The 20,876-nt window shown below is 37.2% G+C and overlaps 1 protein-coding gene across 1 annotated transcript in view; it reads right to left on the bottom strand.

The window, feature by feature from the left end:
* LOC150080982 (nephrocystin-4-like) overlaps positions 1-20,876 on the bottom strand; it is a 470,434-nt gene that overhangs the window by 61,150 nt on the left and 388,408 nt on the right. Inside the window, exons 23-24 of the mRNA XM_090380874.1 lie at positions 19,178-19,322; positions 3,889-3,986 (exon numbers count right to left, since the gene is read on the bottom strand). Coding sequence (XP_090237000.1) covers positions 3,889-3,986; positions 19,178-19,322 — 243 coding nt within the window. The remainder of the gene's footprint in view (positions 1-3,888; positions 3,987-19,177; positions 19,323-20,876) is intronic.

Below are 20,876 nucleotides of genomic sequence, written 5' to 3'. Positions count from 1 at the left end.
ATCTCAGATGTCCAAATTATTCGCTGTATGATTACTTTCGCCTCAAAGGTGGTACTTGTGCATATGTCTGTTCTGATATACCCTGTCAGAGACTTGGCAATTTGGAATCTCCTCTCTTTGATCTTCTCTGGCTTAAAATCTGTCTACCTCACAGTGTTAAATTCATCTGTTGTCTCTACCATTCTCCCAACTCCACTAATCACTTGGAGCTCTTCGACTTCCTCTTTTTGCAACTTGACTTTCTCCAGTCCAACTTTCCTAACAGTGAAGTAATTTTCCTTGGTGATTTTAATGTTCACAACTCCGGCTGGCTTCTGTTTTTTAGTCACACTGACCCAGCAGGTCGAGATGCTGAGGCTTTTGCAATTACTAATGACCTAGCACAGATTGTTCATTTATCTACAAGAATACCGGACAATCCTAATCATACAGCCAATACGCTTGATCTTTTTCTCACAAACAACCCTTCTAAGTACACGGTCGAAGTGAGAGCTCCTTTAGGCACTTCAGATCACAACTTGGTGATTTTCTCTTCTCCAATGGAACCTTTATCTCATGGGTATTCCCAACCTCGTATTGTTTGGCACTACAAGAATGCAAAATGGGATGACCTGCGAGACTTCTTTTCTTCTTTTCCTTGATCGGATTACTGTTTCAAAACTTCTGATGTCAACGTTTGTTCAGATCGTATCAGTGAAATTATTCTTGCAGGAATGGAATCCTTTATCCCACACTCCACTTTAAAATCTCGTCCTTTGTCCAAACCTTGGTTTTCCAATAAATGTGCTAAGGCTGTTCAAGAGAAGAATGTTGCATATCGTAATTGGCTTGTTTCTAATTCTTCAGTTTCAGTTTCTGCCTACACCAAAGCTCGCAACAATTGTAAAGCAGTTATTAATCAGTCCAAACTAGAGTTTGAACAGGCTAAGAGTAGAAAACTTGCTTCTTGCCCTAATGGTAGCCGAGCATTCTGGTCTCTTGCCAAAGCTATTCGCCGCAACTTCTGCCCATCTCTGCTCCCACCTCTGTCAAAACCAGATGGTTCTGTTGTTACTTCAGCCAAGGATAAAGCTGACCTGCTAGCATCCCATTTTTCTTCCAGCTCATGTATTAATGATCTTGGTAAAACACCTAACACCATTCCCAACATGCTTCCTTCAATGCCTCCTGTGGTCTTCCGTCAAAAGGATATCAGAAGGATTTTGATGAATCTTGATGCTAAGAAAGCTCCAGGTCCTGATGGTATTTCTCCACTTGTTCTCAAAATCTGTGCTTCTGAACTTACTTCTATTCTTTGCCGCCTTTTTTCACTTTCTTATTCCAAAGGTGTTTTTCCTTCTGCTTGGAAATTTGCTCATATCCAGCCAGTTCCTAAAAAGGGTGACAAATCCCTCCCATCCAATTATCATCCCATTGCAATTACTTCTACTCTTTCTAAAGTAATGGAGAAATCAATTAACCGCCAACTCTTAAACTACCTAGAAACCTTCCGTCCGATCAACGATCGCCAGTTTGGATTCCGTCAGTGTCGATCCACTGGTGATATTCTGGCTTATGTTACCCATTTATGGACTAGTTCAATGGAAAGGTTCGGTGAAACACAAGTAGTTGCTCTTGACATCTCAAAGGCTTTTAATCGTGTTTGGCATAAAGGTCTTCTAAATAAGCTTCCATCTTATGGTTTGCCAACTGTTTTTAGTAATTGGTTATCCAGTTTTCTCTCTGATCGCTCACTAAGGGTGATGGTAGATGGCTCTCTGTCTTCTAGCTTCTCCACTAATGCCAGTGTCCCCCAAGGTTCAGTTCTTCTCCTCTTGTATATTAATGACCTTCTTCCATTGACTGGAAATCCTATCCATAGTTCTGCCGATGATAGCACATTGCATTCCACTTTCCATTTTGAGAAACCTTGTCCTGCTCAATCAGCTTCAACTTCTCGAAAATCTGCTACCAATTCCTTAAATGCTGATCTTCAGGTAATTCTCCAGTGGGGCAAAGACAACTTAGTTGATTTCAACCCTTCTAAAACTCAGTCTTGTCTTATATCTCACAAAAAGGATTCTTCTGCTCCTACGCTTATCTTTAGTGACACCCCGATTTCTAGGCAAAATGATATCTCTTTTGGGGATTACCCTGATTTCTAATCTCTCGTGGCACAAGCACATTACAAATATTGCTTCCTCTGCATCTAAAAAACTTGGTTTTGTCTTTCGCTCTCGGCGTTACTTTTCTTCCAAACAGCTGCTCACTCTGTATAAATCGCAAATCTGCCCTGCCATGGAATATTGTTCCCACATCTGGGGTGGTGCCCCCAAAACCTCTCTCAGGCTTCTTGATTCCATTCAGAAGAGGGCAGTTAGGTTAATTAATGATTCATCTCTAACAGAGTCTCTCCACTCGCTTTCTCATAGACGTACTGTTTCTGCTGCATGCCTCGTCTACAGATACTTCCATGGGCACTGTTCTTCTGAATTGGCTTCTATAATTCCCGCTCTCTCTTTCAAAACAGTCCGAACACGTGCCGCCACCAGCCAACATCCATTTACTGTCCAACTCCAAACCCACAGAACCAACTTTTCATCTTCCTCATTTATTCATTCAACTGCTGTTTTCTGGAACAACATTCCTTCATATGTATTTCCTGAAAATTACAATCTACAGAAGTTCAAGTCCAATGTCAACAAATATCTTCTTTCGTCTTCTCAACCTCCAACCCAAGCACGGTACTAAATACTATAGGTTCTAATACCTCTCGTGTTTGGGGGTTTACATAAAAAAAAAAAAGTATTAAAACCTACGAGGAAATTACCAGTTGTCCTAAACAATCACTTGGTCCAATCTTCCTTAATGTTCCAAACAAATGATTTGGTTTACAATATAACTTGTAAAGACTGCAACTCTTCATATTAGGGCTCTACTAAATGCACTTTAGTAGAGCCCTGATATAATATGAGAGTTAAACAACACACACACACAGCATTGTTCTTGCTTCCCATTCTTTTGCACGAGAATTGGTGTTCCACGCAGTCAATGAAGGCCATACCCTCAACTTTTAACATAATTACACAAAATTATTAATAGCAGAAACACTTGAAATTAAATTGCATCAAAATTCGATAAATGTGAATTGTCTCTATCCTATTTCAGACTTTTGGTCCTTCATATGCATGCGGCAAGATAACAACTAATCTCTCAACTTTAAATTCTGTTATTCATTCTGTGCTTTACTATCCTGTGATCAAGAACTATGGTGAAAAGCCTGGTCCGCTTCAGGAAAGTAAAAATTTATTTTAAATTATTTTATTTTCGCAATAGTTTTCTCATTCATTTTATTAATGGGCAAAATGACTTCTTTCGCTTATGGATGTTTATTGATGGTTTGATATATTTTGGGGACGGGTTGCAGCTCCTAGACCTTTGATTCCAAGTGAGTTGCATCATTAATGTTTCTTCGGGTTAGGAGAATTCATTTAAGTTAGTTTTTATATTCATTTGAATTTTGGAGAGAGTTTGCATTGAACTGTTCTACAGTCAATATAGAGGTAATTCCTCTTATTCTATTGTTAATTTAGAGTGGTTATGTGTGTGTGTTTCTATTTTTGGCAGACTTAATTAACTTTGGTTGATTGTGACTTGGGGTAATTCATATTGTCAAGCTATGAGTATAATTTTCCTATATGTGGACTTTGTTTTTCCAGTTCCAGCAGAGCCAGAAAAACAAAAGTTTACTGTAAGAATTAAAAAAGGCATTTCATTCTTTCTTGATCCATCTGTGAACTAAGAGTAATTCACAGATGGATCAAGTGTGAATTACTTGGTTCATTAATCTCTTGTATTTGGTACTGCAACAAAAACAACAAAAACACTATTTGATGAAAGTGGTATCACCTTAAAATATACATGAGCACTGTTGTTTTCTTCCCTTCTTTGTGACCAACATATCACATCAGGATCAGAACATCTAACAAACAATTCAGATGCAACTGCTGAAAAACAAATCAAAATTAACATATGAGAGGTGTATTTTATATTTCTTAATGACTTTAAATTTTATACATAAAACTAAAACAAAAGAATAATAAAATAATAAGGAAAACATCAATGGCTTCAATTTGATTACCTACCACATGTTTCAGAAACACAATTACAATATTTAAATTAAAAATTAAGAAGAATTTACCCAGAGTACAGCAAGCCAAGTAATATTTTTGATTCTGTTTATAATGATAATTTATGCAATTTGGTCTTGGTGCCATCAAGGGACACTACCAAATTCATATTAATTGGAATCTATTCAAAATTATTTTCAGAATACAGTCCTTCCTCAACACTCTTATTCTTAGTTTATTTCTCACTCCCTTTTTATTTTGTTTCTATAGTTAATTTGTTTTGGTTTTCTTCAAATATCACTTGGCTGCCAAACTATCTCTCTCACACACACACACACACACTTTTTTTTTGGCTGATGCTATATAAGCCTGCTTTCTTGAATCATGTGCCTTTACTAATGCTCAATACTACTTTTTTTAATATTATCAAAGAACAGAGATAACAATAAAAAGGGAACAATGGATGCTTTTCCCCCTTCAGTGTACTGCTGTGGAATTTATTCAAAGAAATAACTACTATCAGGGGAGGAATTTTGCTTTCATAAAGGTGACTTAGTGGTCTCAGAGATTTTTTAAATTCTATACAGTGGGGCCAACTGATGATGTTACCAACAGCAAATTCTAAATGGGAAGCATTCAAGGAATTAATCTTGGAAGATAATAGGCTTTTTATACCAACCAGGAAATACTGTTCATGGGTTAGGCCTAAATGGATATCAGACGAATTAATGAGACTCTTTGGCAGAGAAGAAAAATGCATGAGATGCATATAAATTATCAGGAGACACAGATGCCTATGGTAGATACAACATACTCTGTAATCAAGTCACAAAGGACATTAGGCAAAGAGTAATCTTTGGCAAAGGATGCAAAGAAAAACAGTAAAGATTTCTTTACATATGTAAGCTCTAGAAGGAACGGGATGAATCAGATTGGTCCACTTGATATCGATGGTTCAATTGTTGAGGATTCTGCTCAGGTAGCTGACAAACTAAATGAGTATTTTTTCATCTACATTCACACATGAGGAATTCTGTAGGGAAATGGAGGCCAGAAGCTTATGAAACTAACAGGGAACTAAATTATTTTGTAATAACTGAGAGCAAAGTGGAGGAAAAATTGTTGAAGTTAAAAAGAAAGGCATCTGAGGTGGTGAGATCTATCCAGTTATATTAACGGAGTGGCAAAGGAAGTAAGCAAACCTTAGCCATAATTATGAGACAGCATCATTGGACTCAAGGGAGGTCACCATGGACTGGAGATGTGCAAATATATCTCCAATTCACAAAACGAGATCTAAGGGTGATATGAATAATTACATACCAGTTAGTTTAATTTCTGTTCCAGGTAAAATAATGTAATCACTGGTTAAAGAAGCATTGCAGGATCATCTAGACAAGACTGCAGTTATAGTTCAGACACAGCATGGGTTTTTTAAGGGGAAGTCTTGTCTGACCAATTTGATTGGATACAATGATGTGGTCACAAAGTAACTGGATGCAAAAAATAATTTTGATCATATACTTGGATTTTAGGAAAGGTAGTAGTAGTAGCATGTGATGCAAGAAAGCAAGTGTATGAGCTTATACAGCATCAGCCAAAAAAAAAAAAAATCACACCATTCCCTCCAAATGCCTGTCCAGTTCCCTCTTAAATTTATTTAACCTATCAACTTCCACAACGATAGATGGAAGTTTGTTCCAGCAATTAACCACCCAGGGGCTAAAAGAAAATTTCCGCAAAAGACAGATCTATTCTACATCTGTCTTTTCTTAATTTGAATTTACGTCCCCTTAGGTTCATAATCTGAACAAGTGAAAGGATCCCATCAGAATTCAGTATGCTCAACCCATTTCAAGGCCTTATACACTTCAACCACATCACCGCGCAGGTGCCTAGCCTCCAGCCACTGCAATTTGCAGAACTTAAGCCTCTCTTAAGTAAGAGGATCCCTTCATACCCCTCACCAATCTTGTTGTCCTTCTCTGTACATGCTCAAGCAAATCTATATCCTTCCTAAAACGAGGCCTCCATATGTGTACGCAGTACTCAAGGCGTGGCCTGACCATTGCCTTATACAGAGGGACAATCATCTCCTTTTCCCTGCTAGCAAAATTCCTATATATCATTGACAAAATCCCATGACCTGCCCTGGCAGCTTGTCTGCATTGCTCAGAAAACTTCATATCTGACCGCACAATTACTCCCAGGTCTTTTTCATTTTCTACCACATTAAGTGTAGTACCACACAGTTAGTACCTTTCTCTGGGGTTACTTCGACCCATATGCAGTACTTTGCATTTGTCAAGGTTAAACTTCAGTTGCCACTTCTTAGCCCATCTGCCCAAATTATCTAGATCCTGTTGCACTAGCACACTGCCATTACTGTCATCAACAACCCTGCCAACCTTTGTATCATCTGCAAACTTCGACTCCAAGTCTGATATACCTTCTCAATATCATTGATAAATATACAAAACAACAGTGGACCAAACACCGAACCTGTGGGACTCCACTAATAACATTAGTCCACGAAGAGCAGCACCCATTAATTACCACCCTCTGTCTTCTCCCACTTAACCATCCTTTTATCCATTGTAGCAACTTACCCTTAATACCATTCTGCTCCAATTTGTACGATAGTCTTCCACGCACAACAGTGTCAAAAGCTTTCCTGAAATCCAATTATATGATATCAAAATTATTTTTTGCATCCAGTTCCTTTGTAACCACATCATAATATCTTATCAAATTTGTCAGACAAGACTTTCCCTTAACAAACCCATGCTGTGTCTGAATTATTGCTGCAGTCTTGTCTAGATGATCCTGCAAATGCATCTTTAACCAGTGACTCCATTATTTTACCCGGAACAGAAGTTAAACTAACTGGTCTGTAATTACTCGTGTCACTCTTCGATCCCCCGTTGTGAATTGGGGATACATTTGCACATCTCCGGTCTGTGGGGACCTCCACTGAGTCCAAGGATGCTCTCATAATTATGGCTAAGGGTTTGCTTAGTTGCTTAGCCGCTTCCTTTAATATAAATGGATAGATCCCATACAACCCAGGTGCCTTTCTTATGTTTAACTTCATCAATTTCTCCTCCACTTTACTCTCAGTTATTACTAAATCATTAAGCATCTTGCTACAATTTGATAACCTTCTGCCATTTTGAAACCTTAATAACTCCTCATGTGTGAATGTAGATGCAAAATACTCATCCAGTTTGTTGGCTATCTGAGCAGGATCATCAACAGTCGAACCATCGATATCAAGTGGACTAATCAGATTCATCCCCTTCCTTTTAGAGTTTATGTAAGTAAAGAAATGCTTGCTGTTTTTCTTAGCATCCTTTCCCAAAGATTTCTTGTAATCTGCCTTTGCCTGTCTAACCTTCTTTGTGATCTGATTACCGACTAGCTTATATCTGCCATACGCTTCTGAGTCGCTTGATAATTTATATGCATCCCATGCATTTTTCTTCTCTGTCATGAGTCTCATTAGTTCATTTGATAACCATTTAGGCTTAAACCTTGAACAATATTTCTTAATAGGTATGAAACTTTTAGTAGCTTCCACAATTAATTCCTTGAATGCTTTCCACTTAGAATTTACTGTTGGTAACATTGTCCGTTGATCCCACTGTACAGAATTTAAAAACTTTCTGAGACCACTGTACTCACCATTATGGAAGCAAAAACCCTTTCCTTTGCACCTGATGGTAATTATATCTTTAAGTAAATCCCACATCAGTACACTGTGATCACTGCCACCTAGTTTTATCTGCAAATTCTTAATAAACGAATGATCACTGCTGATAACCAGATCAAGAGTATTACCCTCTCTGGTTGCCTCTCGAACATGCTGCTGCAGAAAACAATCATCCAATAAATCCACAAAAGTCTTACTAATGTATCTGGGAGGTTAAAATCCCCCATTATAAGACATTCTTATTTACTAGCCCACTATTTCTCTGTACAATTGTTCATTGTACTCATTCGAGTCATTAGGCCTACAACACACTCCTCCTCTTATTTTTGCTTTCACAGTGCTTATGTCACACCAAACTGACTCAACAGTGCACTGTTCATCTATATCAACTGGATGCACTTCTTTTGATTTTATGTTTTTCTTAATTAACAGCATGACACTTCCTCCCTTCCTATCCTGTCTGTACACATTGTGCTCTCCAATTCTGCATTCCTAATATCAGCATGACACCACGTCTCTGATATCCCAATAATATCTGCGTTTGATGTCTTGACCAACACTTCAAATTCATCAAATTTATTTACTATACTTCTAGCATTGGTATACATGCAAGCATACATGCACCGATTCCTATTCCTAGTTACCCTGACACATCCCATATACCCACCTGCTTCACGATGACTGCCATCAGTCCTTGAAACCCCAACACCCCTCGCTCCAGGTCGCTACTTATTCTAATAGAAGTTGTGCAAGAATCACCTTCACCTCTGCTTGCGGCTTCTTTTAACCTTTTAGTCTGTGAATCCCGGTCCCCAAGCTAACAGTTTTCCACCCCACCTAACACTGCCTCGATAGCATCAGCAAATATTCTTGCACCCTTTCTATTTAAGTGTATCCCATTCCTGTAGAAGCAGTCTCTCCTGTTAACAAGCGCAGACCACACTGAAAAAAAATTCTACCCCTTGAGCCTTGCACATTCCCTCCAGGGAATGTGCAAGGCTCAAGGAGTAGAATTTTTAAGGAATGTGCACATTCCTTAAAAATTCTATTAATTTATTCTATTCTATTAAGGAATGTGCACATTCCCTCAAATTGATTGACAAGTCTTTCATCATATACTCCCTCCTGTTGTGTTTGGGCAGAATTGGACACACTTTCAAATTTAACCCTAACTCACGACTTTTTTGCAACATTGACCTGTACTTGTTAAGTAAATCTGCAGATCTCCTACTCAATGTCATTGGTGCCAACGATTACAACAATATCTCCTTTTGTGCCCTTAAAAGATGATATATGCTTTACAACGTCATCATCTTTTGCCCCTGGCAGACATAACCTGGTCTTGTTCCATCTATCCTTTTTACACAATATATTCCCTGTCTCCCTGACAATAGAGTCACCAACAATAACTAGTTCCTTTGGGACCAGCGCATTCTGCCTTGGAGATTGCCGCTGTGTTGCCTGATGCCCAGGAGTGAGCTCTGGCGTTGAGTTGGGCAGCTGAGAGCTTGACAGGTCCCTCATATTAATTTCTTCAAAGGCATCTACCCTACACCTCAAGCTCTCATAGATGCCCAGTAGAATGCTGAGTTGATGCCTAATTTCTAGACACTCTCTGCACCTGGCACACACACACAAAGACATCCTCCTTGGCTAGATCATGTTCTGATCCAGAGAGTTCGGCAAACATTTCACAAGTTGCAAATTTTTTTAGGCTGTGATGCATTGGAGAATCATCCCCCCTCAGTTCTCCCCCAAGTCACAGCACTCTTGCCACTTTGCACCAGTTGCTTTGCTGCTCTAGTCCAGGGCATGATATTTTAAATTAATAAGATCAATAAATTTAATTAATTAATTGTCAATACTACACTAGCTAATAGAATCCTAAATGTAGCGATGCATATTATGCTATATAATTATACGTTAGAGCTACCTAGTTACCACAATTAAAAATTTGAATTCCCTACTACTCTACACAAAAACAATGGCTGCAAGATTCGAACGAAATAACGGTTTTTCGTATATTAAGTAGTAATCTACAAAAACTATTTAAATTAAAAATAACCAGCGTAACTATAAGACTATGTATAAAGTACAATATAAAATAACAATTAGGTAAATAAAAAGGCAAACACATCGCTTTTTCAGAGCCTGTAATTCACAGCTGTAATTTTTAAAGAGAGTCAGCGCCCTCTGGTTTTGATATTGAGGCACATGGAAGACTACTGTACAAGTTGGAGCAGTATGGCAATAAGGGCAAGTTGCTACAATGGATAAAAGGATGGTTGAATGGGAGAAGACAGAGTGGTAATCAATGGACACTGCCCTTCACAGACTAACGTTATTAGCGAGTTCCCTAGGGGCCCATTGCTGTTTTCTGTATTTATCAATAATATTGATGAATGTATATTAGACTTAATGTCCAAGTTTGCAGACAATAAGAAGGTTGGTAGGGTTGTTAATGACACTAAGTACAGTACACTACTGCAACAGAATCTAGAAAAATTGAGCAGATGGGCTGAGAGGTGGGAACTGAAGTTTAACATTGACAAACGCAAAGTACTGCATATTGGTAGCAGTAACCCCAGGGTAACATACCAACTCTGCAGTACTACACTCATTGTAGTGGAGAATGAAAAAGTATGGGGGATAATTGCGCAGTCAGATATGAAGTTTCCTGAGCAGAGGATATGAAGTTTCCTGACCGTAGAGGCAGCAAGAGTAACTCATAGGGTCTTTTCAATGAGATATCCATTGAGAATTGGACACGTTTATATGAAATTTTTTACTCAGAATAATCGACTATAACCTCCAAAATATTTACTATTTCTCCTAATCATCCAATATAAGAAAAATATTTATTTAGCTTGTTAGCAACCTGAACAGATCATCAATAGTTTATGCCATTCATATTTAGCAGGCCAATGTCATAATCTCTTTCTGTCTAGTTTTAAAATAAGCAACGAATTCTTTGCTATGTTTTTTGCACTCTTGGTCAAAGATTTCTCATAATCTGCCTTAGTTTTCCCAATTCATTATAGTGACTTACTGTATGTCTTTATCCCCTGACAATTTATAATAATCCCACACATTTTTCTTCTCTGCTACCAGTTCTCATCAGTTCGTCTCACATCCATTTAAGTCTGAACCTTGAATAGTATCTCTTTGTTGGTATAGAAAGCTTAGTAGTTTCTATGACTACTTCCCTGAATGCTTCCCATTTAGAATTTGCAGTTGGTAACAATGAAAAAACTCCTTTTGGTGGTAAGCAAAATTCCCACTGAAAGAAATTCGAAAACTCTCTCCTCTAATGTAATCAGCTTTATGAAACCAAAATCTTTTCCCTTTACCCTTGACAGAAGGTATATATTTAAGCAGCTCCCACATTAATATATTACATTCACCGTTACCTAGTGGTTCCTTCATCTGGGAATTCTTAATGCATGAAGTCACTGCTGATAATCAGATGAGAGTCTTACATGCTGCTGTAGAAAGCAGTCATCCAATAAATCCAGAAAATTTTTGTTGCTCTGCGAGTGACCAATCCACAAGTTCCAGTCAATACTGAAAAGTGAAAATTCCCCCCACCCCATTAAAAGATATTCTGATTTAGTGGCACCCTAATTTGTCTGTATAGCTGTTCATCACACTCAACACATTTATAGTTGACTTGTTTTACAGTCATTTTTCCTGTAATGACTTGTTTTACAGTCATTTTTCCTGTAATGACTTGTTTTACAGTCATTTTTCCTCTTATTTTTGTATACCCAGTGTATATATGTGTACCAGGTATTTGAATGCAGATGAGTCCAAATACCTGGTGCAACAAGCGGATGGATGACTGTGTTTGGTGCAAGGAACATGAGTCCATGGACCCATCATGCATGGTGCCCACTATTCAAGCAAATGGCAGGGGTTGCTTAATATGGGGCATGTTTTTGCTGGCGAGAACTATAACCCTTGCTGTGTATGGACAATGTTTCACTGGTGAGGTCTACTGGCAGCTCTTAGGAGACCAGGTGCACCCTGTCATGTTGCATTTTTTCATGGACAGAAATGGGATCTTCCAAGATGATAATGTGCCCTGTCATTGGGCCCACACTGTGCACGAGTGGTTCGAGGAACACAGTAAAAATATCATCCATCTTGATTGGCCTCCAAATTTGCCTAACCTCAATCCGCCTGAACACCTGTGGGATGTTTTGGAATGAAAAGTGAGGCATATGAATACACAACCATCATTATCTATTCCAACACTGTGGAAAGCCTTGCTGCACATGGCTGCAGATCCATATGGACATCTTCAGATATCTAGTGGAGTTAATGCCTAGGCGAATAATGGCTGTTATCTGTACGAATGGTGGTGCAACACAGTACAGGTAGAAGGTCATAATTCAGTGATTATTCAGTGTATATGTACCTCTTCACAAGCAACACCATGTTCATAAGTCTTACATAATAATTACATGCAAAGCATGTACTGTCCAAATTTAATATTTTATAGCAATACTACATTAAAACTACATTTAATCTATGAATTTCTTTTTCCCATACAAAATTGTATAGAAAAAACAAATAATAATAATTGCCTGATTTTAATGAAAAATCCAGAATTTTAAAAAAAAGCCCGAATATAAAATTCCATGAAAATCCATTGACTGAATAGAAGGATGAATGGGTGAACTGGTGAGCTATATATATGTGAATGCACCCAAAAAAAAAAAAGGGATTGTTTTAAAAAACCTTTTTTTGTTGATAATAATTTGCTTCAAACTGAATTTTATGGAAATGTCTCATGTAAACAAGAAAAGAAATACAGCTAAAAGTAACATATATGCAAGTCTCTTTCAAACAATTTTTTAATCTCTGCTATTGCTATGTAAAAAAAAAAAAAAAAGGAGATTCTAGCTAATATATCCTTGGTACAGATAAGTTGGCATTTCAAATCCTTAAACATAACCAACTTAATGCTTTTGATTGTTGAGTGGATCATATCACTCCTTAAATTTTTTGCAAAAAAAAAAAAAAAAAAAAAAGGATAAAAATAAATAAATAATAATAGTAATAACAATAATTGACAGTTTTTTATGCATGTTAATGCACGTGAAGTATTCTACAGTACTTTAAGGCGCCTCCGTAGCCAGGTGGGCAGGAGCAGCAGTGCGTAGCACATGCTTCTTGATTAGACTGGGGTTCAAGCCAATGAGCCACCAAATATGGAGGATGCAGAAAAGGTCAGGGAATGACCACCACATATCCCCGGAGCAATATGGCCTTAGTTGCTAATGCTCCTAAAAACCAAACAGCAACAGTACTTTAAATCAGGCACTTATTAACATTAAACTTAATTTCTGATGCCTTCCTTTTAAATCCTTAAACATGGTGGGTGAACAAGGTGAGACATATATGTGAATATTTGAACAATACCTTTTTTTTTTTTACTTAAAAATAATATTAGTTTCGTTATACTATTTTGCATTTTCTTATCATCCCTAAACTGAAAATTCAACAATAATTTACATTGTCCATTCAGTTACATTAATTTTCTCTCTCTCTTTTTCATTTAGTCATTATTGGTATTGTTGCTGTTGTTATTTGGTTTTTAGGAACATTAGCAACTAAGGTCATATTGCTCCGGGGATATTAGCATTAGCTTTGGCATATAATGCAAGAAAGCAAGTTTATACAGTATCAGCCAAAAAAAAAAAAAAAAAAACCTTCCACTTCACCCCTCCGTTCGTTCGAAATACCTGTCACAGCCTTAAATTTATTTAGGCTATCAACTTCCACAACAAGGGATGGAAGTCTGTTCCACCAACCAATTACCCGCTGGCTAAAGGCAAATTTCCACACATCTATCCTACATGTCTTTCCTCAATTTCAATTTATGCCCTCTCAGGTGATTATTCTGAGCAAGACGAAGAATCCCATCAGCATTAAGCATGCTCAAGCCATTCAAGGCTTTATACACCTCTATCAGATCACCTCGCCGGTGCCTAGTCTCCAGACATTGTAATTTGCAAAACTTAAGCCTTTCTTCGTAAGAGCAACCGTTTGTTCCATTCACTAATTTTGTTGCCCTTCTCTGTACTCGTTCCAGCAGCTCTATATCCTTCTTGAAATGAGGCCTCCAGACCTGTATACAGTACTCAAGGTGTAGCCTGACCATTGCCTTATACAAGGGAATAATCACCTCCTTATCCCTACTAGAAAAATTTCTGTATATCATTGATAAGACACCATGAGCTACTCTTGCTGCCCGTCTGCACTGCTCAGAGAACTTCATATCTGCCTGCACAATTACCCCAAGGTCCTTTTCATTCTCTGCCACTTCAGGTCTAGTACAACAGAGTTGGTACGCTGCTCTGGGGTTGCTGTTTCCCATATGTAGTACTTTACATTTGTCAATGTTAAACATCATTTGTCACGTCTCAGCCCATCTGCTCAACCTTTCCAGATCCTGTTGCAGCAGCATAGTGTCAGTAGTGTCCTTGACAACCCTGCCAACCTTTGTATTGTCTGGAAACTTGGACATTAAGCTTGATATACCATCATCAATATTATTTATAAATACAGAAAACAATAATGGACCCAGCACTGAACCCCGAAGGGACTTCACTAATAAAATTAGTCCGAGTGAGCAGTGTCCATTGATTACCACTCTCTGCCTTCTCCCCCTCAACCACCCCTTTATCCATAGCAGCAATTTGTCTCCAATGCCACACTGCTCCAATTTATGCAGCAGTCTTCCATGTGCAACAGTATCAAAAGCCTTTCTAAGATCCAAGTATATAATATCAAAGTTATTCCCTGCATCCAGTTCTTTTGTGACTGCATCACAGTATCCAATCAAATTGGTCAGGCAAGACTTCCCCTTAACAAAATCATGCTGTGTCCGAGCTATAACTGAAGTCTTGTCTAGATGATCCTGCAGTGCTTCTTTAACCAGTGCCTCCATTAATATTCCTGGAACAGAAGTTAAACTCACAGGTCTATAATTACTTGTATCAGCCTTTGATCCTTCTTTGTGAATTGGGGTCACATTTGCACATCTCCAGTCTATGGTTACCTCCCCTGAGTCCAAGGAAGCTCTCATAATTATGGCTAAGGGTTTGCTTACTTCCTTTGCTGCCTCCTTTAATATAACTGGATAGATCCCATCCACCCCATGTGCCTTTCTTGAGTTTATCTTCAACAATTTCTCCTTTACTTTACTCTCAGTTATTACAAGCTTATCTAGCTTACTGCCAGAGATGAATACACCTCTGGCATTCCCCTCACTGAATAACTCCTCATGTGTGAATGTCGATGCAAAATATTCATTTAGTTTGTTAGCTACCTGAGCTGAGCAGGATCATGAACAGTTCAACCATTGATATCAAGTGGACCAATCTGATTCATCCCTTTCCTTCTAGTGTTTACATAAGTAAAGAACTCTTTGCTGTTTTTCTTTGCATCCTTTGCCAAAGATTTCTCGTAATCTGCCTTTGCCTGCCTAACCTCCTTTGTAACTTGGTTACAGATCAACTTATATCTATCATAGGCTTCTGTGTCACGTGTTAATTTATATGTATACCATGCATTTTTCTTCTCTGCCATATATTTCTCATTAGTTCATCTGACATCCATTTAGGCCTAAACCTTGAACAATATTTCTTATTTGGTATGTAAAGCCTAGTAGCTTCCATGATAAGTTCTTTGAATGCTTCCCATTTTGAATTTGCTGTTGGTAACATCATCAGTTGGTCCCACTGTATAGAATTTAAATACTGTCTCAGACCATCGTAGTCGCCTTTACGAAAGCAATAACCCTTTCCTTTCCCCTGATGGTAGTTACTTCTTTGAGTAAATCCTACTTCAGCACAATGTGATCACTGCCGCTTAGTGGTTCCTCTATCTGCAGATTCTTAATGCATGAAGAATCAATACTGATAATCAAATCACGAGTATTACTCCCTCTAGTTGCCTCCCTCCTGATGTAGAAAACAATCATCCAATAAATCCACAAAAGCCTTGCTAGTGTGTGGGTGACCAACCCACAAATTCCAGTCAATATCTGGGAAATTAAAATCCCCCATTATAAGACTCTCTGATTTACTGGCCCACTCTATTTCCTTGTACAGTTTCTTATTATACTCATCAGAGTCATTAGGCCTATAGCACACTCCTACTCTCAATTTCGATCTCCCAATGCTTATGTCACACGAAACTGACTCGACACTGCACTGTCCAGCGATGTCGAATGGCTTTACTTCCTTGGATTTAATGGTTTCTTAACTAATAGCATAACCCCTCCTCCCTTCCTATCCTGTCTATCCTTTCTGTAGATGTTGTACTCCCCAAATTCCAGTTCTGCATTCCTTATATATCTGTGTGACAACACGTCTCTGATATCCCAACAATATCCGCCTTTGATGCTTTGAACAATACCTCAAATTCATCAAATTTATTTACCAAACTCCTAGCATTGGTGTACACGAAAGTATACATGCACCTGTTCTTTTTCTTAGCTACCCTAACACAACCCATGTATTTACTTGTACAGCAATGACTCCCAGCAGTCTCGAAAATATCCTGCATCTTGTTTTCCAGGCTTCTGCTGATTCCAATAGAAGTAGTGCACTAATCGATTAGTGCTTGTATCCCCCAAAGACATGCGGTGGTCATGGGCTCGAACCCCAATCTACTGGTCCTGCCCACCTGGCTACGGAGGCGCCCATTATTGGTATCACATGACAGCTAGTGTCAAAGCTAGCATCGGACGCTGATAAACACAAGTGCATTAAAAAGGTACCAACGTGCTTCAGACTACTGGAAGACTGTTTGACAAAGTAAGCAAGGAAGTTAATAATTACTATAAAAATAGCATGTAACAGATAAGAAAACATAGGCTTCCTTTGTTTTTTTGTTTTCTTTTTAAAGTTGAAGAACAGTTTATATAGCAGAGTTCTTTTCTCTGATATCAAACAACAAGCATAAATGTAAATAGTAAATTAACATGGATTTCAAGCTTATCTATGTAACATAACTCATGTGGAGATTAAATTATACTACACTCTGGGGCTGTAAATGAGAACTGTAATACACAAGAAATATTCACTTATATAAAATATCCTATGTAATAGCTATTCAAGAGAAATTCTATAAGTATTTTCTTGAAGACTGACCCATTCTGTTTTCTTGAAGACTGATCCACCTATTTTCTTGAAGACTGAACCATCTGTCTCTTTAAGAAGAACTATATTTGCATCTGTTAATTGATGTGGTGTCTAAAAACGTCAAAAAAAAAAAAATAGTATGGATCAACTCACTAATTTCTGGAAGAAGATAAGAAAGGAGAATCTGGCACTCAGCCAGAATGCCCTTAAAAGATTCTCTTACCATTCAGTTCTAAGCACTTATGCGAGTCATTTTTTTTTTTGGGTTTGGCTGCAGCCAAAACTAAAAACTAAGCATAGGAATCAACAGGCAAAATCAATACTGGGTTATCTTTGACAGCTCGGACTCCAGAAATCAATGAGCCTGTTAAGGAGGTGACCTTGTCCTGTGAATCCCTTTAACAGTAATGGGAAATAGAAGTTAAAAAAAAAAAAAAAAGAGATTAGGAAACACTGCTCTAAATACATTCCAGGTTTAGGGGTGTGTGTGTGTGTGTGTGTGTGTGTGTGTGTGTGTGTGTGTGTGTGTGTGTGTGTGTGTGTGTGTGTGTGTGTTAAGTGCCAAAGCAATTGAGGTTATCAGCATCAGTATAGTATATTGTGTCTGTAATTGAATATTTTCTTTGGTCGTTCCTAGATGAGAAACTTAAGTTTCTGAGGGAAAAAACCTGCAAACCTTGTTTGAGACCAACTAACAGTCATGTGAAAAAAAAGCTCTTAAATCCCTTAAGCCACTAACAGGATGTGAACTCAGGCCTTTTCACCTGGTGTGAGAGGATCGCGATTATAACCCTCCTATCATATAAAAGTGATGAAATTGTAGAAGAAATATCTGAGAATAATCAGTATTCCTTTAAGAAATTTAAGAGATTATACTCTATTCAACTGAAATAGTGCATAGATTTTTCACTATTTTGCATTTTGTGTGCTAAAAGAATTACTATTATTTAATTTCATAAAAAAAAAGTAAACTACGGCCATTAACAATCCACTGCAGAATGGAAGTATCAACAATTCATGTTGAGGGAAATGGGCCATAATCTGCTATTCTGGTCCAGTACGGATTGGCAGATCAACTCTATTTATTAGTCAGGGACTCTAATCCCAATCTACCCAAAGTGTGCTACTGCACTCCCACTCCTGACCTACTTGGCTATGGAGGCCTATATTCAATTTCATACTGTACAGAAAATTCCTTGGGAGATAAATAATCACTTGCATGATATCATAAAAATAGTGCAAACAAAATATCATGATACCAAGAGCCCTGAATAAGGAAGTCACTTTGCAATCACATTGTATTTTTCATTTCGCCTATAAATGAAATCTGATTTAGATTTAAAAATACACTTCTAGTATTTGTTAATTCTGATACATTCCAAGCATTGGCACATAATTATAAATAAGTACACTGACAACTGATGGTGCATTAATGAGTGTCTTTTAATATATTTCAAGATTATAAGTAACAGAGAGAGGAACAATTCTGTACTCCAGTTATGAAGTTTTTTTATCTGGCAGTAGAAATAAGCATTATATGCTTGGCATAGAAGCATGCATTTTGGTGGAATTAATTTTATTCTGCAAGTTGCAGTGTTCATTATTATATCTTTCATCATATGTTTCTGTATTTATTTGGCACAGCATGCCTAGAGTTAATTGAAAGTTTTAATTTGAATATACAGTTTTATCACTTTCTCAAGAAACAATGCATTAATTCGACATAAGTTTATGATTTTGTACAAGTTACAAATATAACTTGTACAAAATATATTTTTAAATATATATTTGTATAGATATTTAAAAATATATATGTATCACCAATGATGTTATGTTTAATCTGCTTTGGACCTATGTAATATCCACAAAGACAGCCGAACATGTCTGGGGATAGCCTACACCTTTGTTTGATAGCCACAAAAAGTAACTTATTATACTGCAGGTTTATCACAGTATTGTTATGCACTTTGTAATACATATAAATGTCACAAAAACATAAAAACTTCATTTGTCCCTAAAGAAAAACCAATGATACCATTTGAGTCATTGGTTTTTTTTTTTTTTTTTTTTTTTTTGTTACACAGTGTTATTTATTGTCTGAGACCAGATTAATAGCAAGTTTCATTCAGGGTTATAACTAGGGATTATAAACATTTAAAAACAACAATAAAAAACAAATTATATTAAATTTAACCTACTCTGTGACATGCAGATTCTTTTATTCAGCAGTGTGCTTTCTGGTGCACAAAAATGAAATATCTGACAAACAGGTGGAGGAAGAGTTTGAACTGTTATGTTCAGAACAGAAACCAACTTATCCTTGTTATCTGCTTGGAAATGAATCTAAGTAAAATATTTCATGATTACTCTTTTTATTAGTTCAAAAATTTAAAATGTTATTTTAAATTAATTTGCAAAAAAATTGGCATGCATAATCATCTATCACTATGACAGAGTTTGCATAAACAGAAAACACCTTTTCCGCAGAAATAATATTTTTAGTGCAGAACTCAATATGAGAAAAGACTTGAAATGATAACTCAGATATTATAGTTTAAAACTTTTTAAAACATTGAATATTGTTACTGAAATGTTGTTTCAAGAAGTTTTCAGCACCATGATTTATAAAAATGTTAAAATAGAAACAAGCAGTGATGAGCTTGATTTGATTTGATTATGATTTTATTGGCACATTAGCATCTAAGGCTATTATGTGCCAAGAGATAATTATACCAGTTTAACAGAGATGAGCTGCCAAAATCTTAACAACCAGTTACCTATAAAAAGTTCTGATTAAAGGGATATAATTTATATCCCTTAAATCAGAAGAAGAAATTAAAACATCTGCAACTGAGTTTATTTTGTACACCATATTATTTTCGATACTGGTTAATAAGATTATTTGGTTTTGAGATCATGTAATAACATCCATTTGCATAAAAATTTTTAGCAACCAGTTTGTACGAACTGGCTCCAGCCAGTAACAATCACAGTAGATTGTTTCTCTTCTCTTCTTTGCAGACATTCATGTGTGTCCAGAAAAGAGAAACGAGATTAGTGAGAGAAACAAAAGAGTGCTCTTGTCAGGAAAGAGCTTCAGTTCTGCAATTTGCAGAGTTGAAGCCTTTCCTGGTAAGACTTCTGTTTTAGATTCAAGACGAGCAGTGCCTGGAGTCTAGGAACTTGTGAAGACATAGCTGACAATCTGAATGAGTATTTTGCATCTACATTCACACATGAGAAGTTAGTAAGGGAGGAAAATTCCAGAAGTTTATCAAATTGTAACAGGGTGCATAATGATTTTGTAATAACTCAGAGAAAAGTGGAGGAGAAATTGTTGAAGTTAAACAAAAGAAAGGCACCTGGGTATGATGTGATCTATCCATTATACTAAAGGAGGTGAAAAAGGAAGTAAGCAAACCCTTAGCCATAATTATGAGAGCATCCTTGGACTCGGGGGAAGTCCTCACGGACTGGAGATGTGAAAATGCATCCCCAATTCACAAAGGGGGATCGAAGGATGACGCAAATAATTATAGACCTGTTAGTTTAACTTCTTTTCCGGAGAAAATAATGGAGCCACTGGGTAAAAAAGTGATGCAGGATCACCTAGAGAAGACTGCAGTAATAGTTCAGACACATCATGGATTAGTTATGGAAAGTCTTGTCTGAAAAATTTGATTGGATACTATGATGTGATTACAAAGGAGCTGGATGCAAAAAATAATTTTGATATCATATACTTGGATTTCAGGAAAGCTTTTGATGCTGTTGCACATGGAAAACTACTGTACAAATTGGAGAAGTATGGCATTAAGAATAAGTTGCTACAATGGATAAAAGGGTGGCTGAGTGGAAGAAGACAGAGAGTGGTAATCAATGGATGCTGCTGTTCAT

Source organism: Mastigoproctus giganteus, chromosome 9 (genome assembly GCF_048544385.1).
Source record: "Mastigoproctus giganteus isolate SK-2022 chromosome 9, ASM4854438v1, whole genome shotgun sequence".
Lineage (NCBI taxonomy): Eukaryota > Metazoa > Arthropoda > Arachnida > Uropygi > Thelyphonidae > Mastigoproctus > Mastigoproctus giganteus.
Note: the sequence above shows the minus strand (reverse complement) of the source record. Positions and strands in the feature narration are given on the sequence as shown.